At 35.8% G+C, this 11,105-nt stretch overlaps 1 protein-coding gene across 1 annotated transcript; it reads left to right on the top strand.

Moving 5' to 3' along the window:
• Positions 1 to 3,834: 3,834 nt before the first annotated feature.
• Positions 3,835 to 10,406, top strand: LOC149562506 (uncharacterized). Its single transcript, XM_089825991.1, has 7 exons — positions 3,835 to 4,375; positions 7,031 to 7,092; positions 7,196 to 7,278; positions 7,391 to 8,788; positions 8,879 to 8,945; positions 9,635 to 9,766; positions 9,880 to 10,406. The coding sequence occupies exons 1-7, from the start codon at positions 4,231 to 4,233 to the stop codon at positions 10,006 to 10,008; spliced, it is 2,016 nt and encodes a 671-aa protein (XP_089682117.1). The 5' UTR covers positions 3,835 to 4,230; the 3' UTR covers positions 10,009 to 10,406.
• The last annotated feature ends 699 nt before the right edge of the window (positions 10,407 to 11,105 follow it).

Below are 11,105 nucleotides of genomic sequence, written 5' to 3' on the forward strand. Positions count from 1 at the left end.
CTTGACACTTTGCACACACCTTTATGAATGTGGCATTCATAGAAATGGGAGTTACACATGCAAAGACATGCAACTCCTTTCTCATCTCTTTAAAAGAGATGCTTCTCTCTCTCATTTTCATCTAGTCTCCATTATTCACATCAAGTTTTTGATGCTATTGTAAATGAGCTATTTTGTTGCATTTCTTCTTCTTCTCTCTCTTCTCTCTCTCTCTCTCTCTCTCTCTCTCTCTCATTCTTAGGCTTTTGCCTTATTCATAATACTCACAAGGGGTTTTCTTTGCTTTCCCCTTATCAAATCCTTGTCTCTTGTGTTGCTTCCTCTTTGGTATTGCTCCATTGATCTTGTATCATTTGTATGGTAAAACTCTTATTGCTCTCTTGGATTAAATCTATTATTTCATGCTATTTCATTTTATTATATTTTATCATTTCAATCACTTTTTCTTACACAGAGCAATTCCCTCTTCAATCCTTTTGTCTTCTTCATATGTAGATCTATCTTCATTTGTACTAGCACTCCTTGATAAAGTAGTTCTATTCTTTTATATGCAAAAAAAATATTTTGGATCTGGAAACTCAATATTTTGTTTTGTACATAATTTTGATATCTCACCGAGAATCTCCATCTTTTGAATATCAAAATTAACTCCATCAATCTTAGAACTTTCTTTTTTGAAATGACCCATCATTGACCTCCTTAAACTGTTAAGCTTTTCCTTCAAGGACTCGAGGCTTTGATACCAATTGTTAGAAAGTAAAGTCCACCGAGATAACTGAGATAGGGGGGAGGGTGAATTAGTTATTAGACCAATATAACTTTTATCAACCTTATTAAAGCTTAAGCATGCAAACAATATAATCAACAACATAAGAAGATACACATACACAATAACAACAATTATGTTAACTAGGGAAACCCTTGATTAGAGAGAAAACCCTAGTAGGTATGGTACCCACAAAATGATGTACTAATATAAAATTTCCTTGTAAGAAGATGGACTTTGTTAGGAGGCAATGAAATACATTCAATACATATCAGTCCCTATTAAGAGACTTTGAATCCTTGTTAGGAGATTCCACCCCTATTAGGAGTTGTGTCAACCCTATTAAGAGTTGTAGAAGGCAGATGGACCCACTATCCAAATAGCTTCAAGGGCAAGACCATTGAACTCACTGTCTAACTAGTCTTGGTATTATTCCTTGTAGAATAACAGAAATAAAATTGAACTTCACAATACAAACTCTTTCTTTGTTCTCTAAATTGAACTTCACAATACAAACTCTTTCTTTGTTCTCTAAATTGAACTTCACAATACAAACTCTTTCTTTGTTCTCTTACTATGACAACACCATACCAAACACTTTCTCAGATCTCAATAGTAGATCTCGCAACACATTGATCCCTTTGATTGCTTATACACATTTACCAACTTTGCATATCACTTGCACAATTACTGAAATCCACTTGCACTCTTTTTCACAAGGAAAATAACCTTCCTTTATACCATATCCTCAAAATAATTCTTTGAGTAAGTTTTGAGGCTTTCTCAATTAATTATAATAGGATCTCATTAAGATATTACAATTCATTACATCTTTTCACAATTACAAAATACTGTCAGCTCACAACAAATACAACTTCTCACATGTGCGACTTTGAGCCTCATGCACTCGTTGATGTCATCATCAGGTTGTCTACTGTTACTGTCCAACTTCGCTGATTGTGATTCTATCCATGTTAAGAGATACAATCCAAACATAAAAAACCAAGAAGTGGTACTCTATTTGCACACTGTCCTCTATAACTCTTGAATAATTCTCGCATGTCTTAGACTCTCTGTATGCACACTTGTCCATGTCATCAAAACACAATGCAGAACATATCATCAATTGTGCTTGATCTCATCATCACTACACAATCTGTACGACCTTGTTCTCTATCTGCCACCTTGCCAGTCTTTACAGAAACAATACTATGTTGACATCAATGACAATCATAGTCATGTATGCAACATGTCAATCATGCTAACTATCTCTCCAACTATTCTAGCAATTCTAATGACACTCCCCCAAAGGAATACCATTAGCATTCATGCTAACATAATCATAACCTCATCAACAACTTTGTGCACTCAATTGAGGTACCAAATGATATCAAAATTTCCTGGGGTTGAATTTGTTTTTCTCATACATGACTTAATTGCTTAAAGCTAATGTTTTAACTTCTCATCAACAACATTGCACTCTATAAGAGACATTATGCATGAAAGGGTAAAAATGTGGTTAAAAAAAAGTGTTCATTGATACTAGACTCCCATTGCACTAATAATTATTCAATAACCAAAAGTGGTTCACAAAATGTCCAGTAGTGCTTCACAAATCTCTACCAGGGGTTCACAAATCTCCAATAGTGGATCATAAATCACGCATAGTGGTACTCAAATGAGTCAATCATGGATAAAAAAAAATAGAAACAAGCAAAAAATGACCAATTATTGGTATATAAATGATCTACCAGTGGTATATTTAATGATTAAAATTGAGTCAACCACTATTGGACCATGATTCACTATTGGATAATCTTCCCTTAACTAATAAAATCTAAGAAATGATGGTTATTGTTTTTTCATTTCTTATGGTGGGTTGAATTTATACATGCGAAATTAATCATGCATCTACACAAATGACCTCATGTATTCAATTTATTTTGTCCAAAAATAAATTGTTCACTTTTGACCATTTTGAACACATTAATTGTAGCATTAAGAAATTAAGTATAAAAATAAGTAGCATTGACAAACACTTTTGGGAGTTTACTTAGTATCTTTCCCCTTTTGGTAAATCTTTGGATCTTGATCTAATAGTTCTAGAAAAAGATTCATACAATATGCTAGAGAGTCCATTACTCATGTAATTATGATGTAATGTTATACTCTTAAAATTATTTAGTTGGATCCCACAACTAGTTATTTTGTTATAGATTACTCTCAATGGTCCAAAAATCTATTTAGTGATCAAATAAAATCTAACAAATGGTAGGATTTTTTTGTTGTCTTTGTGGGTTGAGCATATACATGTGAAATTAATCTTTTACTCGGAGTATGTTAATTGTAGTTTTAAGAAAATTAAGTATAAAATATTGCCTCTTTATAATCAATTAGTTGGATCTTGCTTCCTCTTGAATTGTAGATAATGTGAACTCATCACCATTTGGGTACCTAACATGAACTTTGCTATTAAATCAAATTGAATGGTAGAAAGGGAATTAAGTTGGGCCCAAACTGAAGAGTTCTAGAATCATTTCTATAAATAATAAATTTGTCCAAAAAAAGATAATAGAAAAAATAAAAAGTAAATAAAAATAAAAATAAAATCTTTAACAATGTACACAAATATACCTCTTATATACTAACCATTACATTAGAATTTATTTAATCAAAGTACAACAAAAGGAAAAAAAGTTACAAAACATATAATTGTCATCTTATAAAATTTTAGAAATTAGAAATACAAATTGGAAAAATCCAACCAAAATATCCATATAGACATACCGAACAAATTTAATATATGGTTTTTAATTGTTCTTCATGACTCCTATTTTATGTTTTTATTCTTTTTAATAAAACCCATTTCGAATACAATAAACAGAATTTATAATTTAATAAAATAATGGAACGTTGGGAGCACGGGCTCTATTAATGAACCTCCGGGCCTCCCCACAAATAAAATGGGACAGAATCCAAAGGGATCATACAACGGTCAAAAATAATTGACGGTTCGGAGAGTCCTGTGCAACCCATCTGACGGCTAAGAATCCACCATATTGACCGTTGTAGTTTAGCCCTTCCCTCGTATTCATCCTAGTCCGTCATTCCAACAGTTGCAAATACTATTTACAGAGGATTCTATGTGATCTCTGTTCTTCATACGATTCACTGTGCATTACACTCTACAGTCTCACAGCTCACAATATTATCCCTACACACCGATACCATTCTTGAAGAATCTTTTGGGAAATACGCTCAGAATCGATCAGTTATTGAAGTTTAAATACTTCAATTGCGCTCGGGTTGCTTGAAAGAGCTTCAGCCAGGATTTAAGGATTCTTTTTCTCTGATTCCTGGGCCCTTTCTTGTTATATTTCACATTGCTTATGCATTATTTACTGATTTCTTTTTAGTTTTTGTTATTACTCTTGTTGTTGTGGTGTTTTGTTTTGCTTGTAGGAATGGATGTTTTGAATATAGATTGGAAGAACATTGACAGCAGATTTGTGAGGGACGAGTTTTACGAAAATATTCGGGCGCCCAAATGGTTGGACTTCTTGGCACTGGAGGAACCTGTAGATGATGATGCCTGGTTCTGCAAGCCTGGTATGGGTTTTCAATAATGCTCGAGTGATTTTAGATTTGGGCCTTGCATTTGAACTTTTGAGCATGAAAATATCAAATTGGGACCTTGCCTGGTCTTGGATCCATAAATTTAATGTCTTCGGCACCTCCATTAGGCCATTAGATTAGACCCTGTAGAGTTTATTTATCAATGCTTCTGATTATACTCTATTATCCACCATCACAAAATATACAGCAAGATTGTGTTCTTGAGCTTGCGTTGGTTTCATCGTGACTTGCAATTTGGTTGAAATTCCATAAGTTCTTTGATGAACAGTTCTTTTGGTTCTAATGGTACTGTTTTATGCGTTCATGTAAAAAGAGGCTATTGGGGTCCAGTAATCAAATGCATGGTTTGAGATTTTTGCACTCTGAAGATTTTCGGGACCCGAGGGGATTTTAGAGGCAGGGTATCATTTATCGGATCTGGAAATGAATTAATAGCTAGGCTTGATTGAGCTAAAACAATTATTGGTTGAACCGAGTCCAGACAAGCTTCGTAGATACAGAAAATTTGCTTATATTACCCTTTCATGTTTTAGCAGTTTTACACTAGATTGCCCTAGTGTTTTATCCTATTTAAGGTGGAGAATCATGGCAGTGATTGGGTTTGGTATGTGATCAATATTGTTCAGATGGATTGTGGATTTCATAGTCTTGGAGTTTATTGAGATATTCACATTTGTCTGAACTCTGAAGAGAGGTATCTAAGGACTCATAAATTCAAAATCTTTGGCACCTAATTAAGGCCATTCGATTTTGAAGATCCTTTCTGTTGTGTAATGGTGTTTCTGGATCTGACCCTGTCAAATGGTTTCATCAATGCTTTTGATTATACTCCATTGTCCATCATCACGAAATACATAGCAAGATAGCGATCTTGAGCATGCATTGGTTTCACTATAATTACAATTCGGTAGATCCTGAAGTTCTTTGATGATCACCTCTTTTTGCTTCTGAGTGTGATATTTCATTGCATCCATTAAAAAACAAAAAGAGGCAACTTTCCCCATGAATGAAAAACATGGTTCGGATTTTTTGCACTCTGGAGATTTTCAGGATCGATGGGATTTTAGAGGCAGGGTATCACTTTTTGTCTGATGAGATCTGGAAGTGTGATTCATAATTAGGATCAACACTGCTAAAAGGTTTTATTGGTTAAACGGGTTTAGAAAAACTATGTAGAAACAGAAATTTGGCTTATGTCACCCTAACATATTTAAAAACCTTAAACTAGATTGACTCCATGTTCTATCCCTATACAAGGTGGAAAATCATGGCACTGAGCTGGGTTCAGTATGTGATCAAAATTGTTCATATGGTTTCTAAGTTGCATAAGCTTGGAGTTTGTTGAGATCTTCACATGTATCTGAAGAGGGATCTCTAAGAGACGTGACCCATTGGAATCAGACATTTCAGACAAATGATACTCTGTTTGCCCGGAAAATCTCAAAACTTTAGTATTGAAATCTTCACATTTTTCTGACGAAAGGTCTGAAAGGAGACATGAACCTCTGGAACCAGACATTTCAGACACATGATAATCTGTTTGCCGGTGAAAATCTCAAATTTTTAATATTGAGATCTTCACTTTTGTCTGAAGAGAGGTCTCAAAGTAGACATGAATCATTCGAATCATACATTTCAGGCTCATGATATTCTGTTTGCCTCTGTAAATCTCAAATCTTTAATATGTTCAGTCACAGGATTTGAGCATAAATGGCTTCCGATGGTGTATGCATTTGTTGGTGCACAGGGTTTGTGTGTGGGTTTGAGAAAATCAATGAATTCCATAGCCTTCGAGGGATTAATTTTGAGATCTTCACATTTGTCTGAAGAGAGGTCTCAAAGGAGGCATGAACCATTGGAATCATACATTTCAGGCACATGATATTCTGTTTGCCACTGTAAATCTCAAATCTTTAATATGTTCAATCAAAGGATTTGAGCATAAAAGGCTTCTGATGGTGTATGCATGTGTTCGTGCACAGGATTTGTATGTTGAAGTTTGAGAAAATCTATGAATTCCATAGCCTTTGAGCTATTAAAATCTCTACAATTGATCCATAATTTTTAACCTCTCATACTTGCGAGTTGCATAGTTATTTTTGGGAGTCTAGTGAACTTATTTAGAACAAGCATTATTTGTTTATCTGGTTGCAAATGAGGATTAGAACTTGAATGTGATTGTTCTGGATGGTTTTATCCTTACAAGGTACAAAGTCATTGCAATAAGTTGCATGAAAGTTTGGCTGTGAATGTTTGAAATGTGCTTGAAAAATTTGAAATGGGTTTAAGTTGCATAACCAGAACGCTGTTTAATTTTTCTCATTGGTTTGTACTGTTTACTTGTGTCTGGTCATTTTCATAAGATGCCTCTTGGTGTGTGCCAACGCCGGTGGCATAGCCAATGCACAATGATGGTGTATGCATACGTGCAAATCCTAAGAGGGGTTCTAAATTACATAGCCTTGGTTGATAAGATCTGTGATTCAATGTGTTTTCACTTTAATTGTTTTAGATAAACATGATATGAGAACAAAAATATTTTCCTACCATCTTATGCTTTGCAAGAGTTGTGTGTGCTATTGAAGAATTTTTAATGGTGTGTAATGGGAATGAAATCTCGTATTGCAGATTGCAATCATCCGAGGACTGCAGCCAGCTTGTTGGATGCTCCACTATTTGAGTCGCCAAAGGTTTTGATTTTAATTTTCAGTTCAATGTTGTTTATTTCTATATCTGTAATTGATCTTGTAGAGTTGCCTGTCAACTCACTAGCAAGATCCTAATATTTGGCAGGTAAAACAACCAAGGTCTGTTAGTAGGTCTACTTCAGCAGCAACTGTTTCCAGCACTACACCACTAGGGGACAGGACTGCAAGGTATGCATTTCTTTTAGCATCATGACCATTGAAATCTTTTTTATTTTATTTTATGGTATCATTCAAAGAATTGATATGTTGGAAAATTGAACTTATTTCTTTTACTCTACAGTTCACGCAACTGCAAGAAAACTGGGGGTCCACTGTCAACTTCAGTGACTTCTTTGTACGAATTGAAGACAAAGGAAAATGCATCAAGGAATTTAAAGAAGCCATCACCTGCAGATGGAAACAAACATGCATCCAGAACTGGCAAATACCTCGCAGATGCCGAAAATGATAATCCCAACCGTCCACGTAGTGTTTCTGTATCAAGCATGGGAAAGAATCCCAAATCATCCACACCGTCAAATGTTGGGAAATCTGTCAAATTACAGGGTTCACAAAATGTTTCAGTTACTCCTGCAAAACTTTCCAAACAATATACTGCTACCAAAGACTCTCAAAGTCCTTTGAGCACGGAGAAGAAAGGAGTTGCAAAACAAGCGATTCGTAATCAGAGCACTTCAAGTAACTCTACTCCAGTAACAACCCCTGCAAGCAGTGAGAAGAAAGGGACTAGAAAGCAAATAGTTTATAATTCTACTACTCCAGTAAAAACCCCTGAAAGCAGTGAGAAGAAAAGGGTTCTAAGATCTGAAAGCAGTGAGAAGAAAGGGATTAGAAGCTCTGAAAGCAGCGACAATAAAGGGGTTAGAAGCTCTACTGGAATCAGTAAACTATCCAACAAAATTCCTACAACTGATAACCAAAGTTCATCTCTAAAATCTGGTTCGGCAATTAAGAACACTTTTTCAGCAGGTAACCTCTTTGGTAAAACCCCAAGGAAAGATCTCTTAACACATCTTTCAGACTTTTGCGCTGAAGTGAAGAAACTTACATTGTATGGAGGTCAGAAAGATTCTGCCAAACAGTCCAATATGAGCTTTAATCACGACAGCAACGCAGGCAGTGAGGAGAAAGGCAGACAGAATCAAGGTGACAAGATCAACTGTTTATATGAGTTTTCATATGAACGATCCAGTCTGGGTGGCTCCAAGGATCGACACGCCATCAAGAATAGCATCATTGATGATCCTGATAAGCACAGTAAGTCGGGACCAATGGAAATAGGGGGCCTTCGAATGAGAAACAATAAAAAAGATGCAGCAAAAAGTTTTCCAAAATCTGGTGTAAAGAAGGACAATTTGTCATCATCCAAGCAGCCAAATCTCAATGAGGAAGAACTTTCTTCCCATACCAAAAGTATTGTAAGTGATACATCGGGAAACATGGTGACAAACTTGAGTACTCTTCATGAGCGTGAGCGTGAGCGTGATGATTTAGAGAAAGTTATGAACATGAAAGATTCCAGTGATCCTTTCCTTGAATTATTCTCTGGACCCATTCATGCCCATGAACAGAAAAATATTGCACGTTCAGTAGATCCACAACTCGAGAAAAAGGAAAGTTCAGAACATAAGAAATCATTTCATGCAAAGATATTCAGCCCAAGTAGCTGGAGAAAGAAGTAAGTCTCCAATTATTAATTCTCATGTATTTCTGTATTATTTTTAGCTTTAGGTCTTCTTTACATGATATGCTGCGTCTCTGATTTCAGAAGAACTGATGGTGTGGAACAAAGGGGACATCCCACAAATAAGTATAGCTGGAATGCAGGCCAGAAGGTAAGGCCTTTATGTGTCCTGTAGTATAATTCAACTATATAGCACAGTGCTCTAATCTTAGACTGACCTAAAATTGTAATAGAATTAACAATTGCCATATCCTAAAATGGAAGGTTGGCTTCTGAACCTTCTACACACACACATTGCTTGTGTACACATCTTATGTACACACGTAGTGCTTATGTACTGCTTATGTACTGCACAGTGCTCTAATCTTAGACTGACCTAAAATTGTAATAGAATTAACAATTGCCATATCCTAAAATGGAAGGTTGGCTTCTGAACCTTCTACACACACACATTGCTTGTGTACACATCTTATGTACACACGTAGTGCTTATGTACTGCTTGGTCCAGCCAAAAGGAATGACGGTGAATATTGCTTATGTACACACATACTGCTATGTACACACATAGTGCTTATGCACACACACATTGCTAGTGTGCACACAGAGTGCTTATTTAATGCTTGGTCCATCCAAAAGGAATGATGGTTACTATTGTTCCCAGTCCACTTATGGACATGATTACACCATAGTCTTCAAGGAGGTATTTGAAGATTTACATGTCCTGATCATTCTTTTTAGTTGAACAAGTTTTTGTTCTGGTATGTAGTTAGATGCACAATAGAGTGGGGTTTTCTTCAATCCAGTGACCATAAAGTAAGCAACTGACTTCAGCATTGGCAGGTACAATCTTACCCGCCGTCTCCTCAACAGGTTTCTAGATTGTCCCAGACTTCATCTTCATCCAGCCAACACACTAGCCAAGGCAGAAAGTCAACAACAACACCAGCGCAACCTTTTAGGTTAAGAACCTCGGTAATTCATCTCTTTATTATCAAATAGTTTATTGAATTTTTGTAAACAATAAGTCCCCGCATTCGATGTACTTTTACATATTTGAAAGAGTTTCTTTTGTTTCATGATGACAGGAAAGATGCGCTCTCAAAGAATACAGAAAACTGCAAAGATCTTCTTCATGTGCTGATAATGTTGTGACCTCAACAGAACCGAAGCTATATATGCCAGATATGTTTTGGTTCCTAAAACGTTGTGCGTAGATGAATTACCAGATTATTTGTGTTGACCCTAGAATTGAGAGGAGAACTAAGCTTAGCTGGAAATGGTTTTCTTTATCCCTGGGATTATACCACTGCCCTGAGTCATATGCATAGATCAGGGTTCTGTATTGCAGTATGTGGGAGGAAATTCTGGACAAAACTGTCAATATGCTTATGAGTCACGCATTCTGTTGCAGTTTGATAAAGTTTGTGATAAATCTGTTTATAGAGTTTTGCTGCTGTCATCCTAATGCAGGCTGCTTCTCTTTTCTCTCTTACTCCTTTCTTTCTGCAATATGCGAAGAGGCAAGCTAAAATATATGGGCTGGCTCACCATTGTTAGAGGTTCATTGTATTATTTAGTCAAATATTTAATTCATTCATTTATTTTTTTCAAATCAGGTTCTCCACACTGTTTAATAAGTCCTATTGTGCTGCTGCATTCTCTGTTCTTAGGGACTCATGGTATTGCCAGTTGCAGTAGTCGTCGTCAGTATAGGCTGTTATTCTCGTGGATGTCATTAAAATTGATAAGTAGGAGATATTAATTAAAACAAAAGTTTAGTCTAGAAATAATTTTCAGGAATTTCTCTTTCTCTGGGAGCTGAAAATTTGGGTTGGGATTTTTGTATACTTGGTCAAATATATGTTCATTTGTATTTTACAAATCAGGTTCACCACAGTGTACAATGAAGACCTATTGTGTTGCTGCCTTCTATTTTGTACGGCTTAATGGTGGTGCCCATTGCTGTAGTCTACAATAAGAGCAAACTAATGGTTAGTGCCCATTGCTGTAGTCTACAATAAGAGTAAACTAATGGTTGTTCAGTTAAGGTATTCAGCACACTGTTCAATGAATTCCTATTGTGCTGCTGCATTCTCTGTTATAGGGCTTAATTCACTAAGAGTAAACAAATGGTTGTTCAGTTGTTATCTTATCAGTCTAAAATAATTTATATATTTTGTACGTCATTGTTTCCCTTATGTCAAAGTTGTCTATTACCCCGTTTATGGCCTAGTCTCCCTACATCCCCATATATGGATGGATTTTAGAGACTTGGATGCCACTCATGGATATACTATATGCAAGAGATTTT

The sequence above is a fragment of the Cupressus sempervirens genome, chromosome 4 (genome assembly GCF_028749045.1).
Source record: "Cupressus sempervirens isolate cs-2001-9-10 chromosome 4, ASM2874904v1, whole genome shotgun sequence".
In the NCBI taxonomy this organism is placed as follows: domain Eukaryota; kingdom Viridiplantae; phylum Streptophyta; class Pinopsida; order Cupressales; family Cupressaceae; genus Cupressus; species Cupressus sempervirens.

What these genes read in the sequence shown, in the direction of transcription:
- LOC149562506 (XM_089825991.1), top strand. Translation starts at nt 4,231, where the DNA reads ATGGATGTTTTGAATATAGATTGGAAGAACATTGACAGCAGATTTGTG. An exon ending in CACTATTTGAGTCGCCAAAG is followed by an intron (nt 7,093 to 7,195) that starts GTTTTGATTTTA and finishes AATATTTGGCAG; the next exon opens with GTAAAACAACCAAGGTCTGT. An exon ending in CTAGGGGACAGGACTGCAAG is followed by an intron (nt 7,279 to 7,390) that starts GTATGCATTTCT and finishes TTTACTCTACAG; the next exon opens with TTCACGCAACTGCAAGAAAA.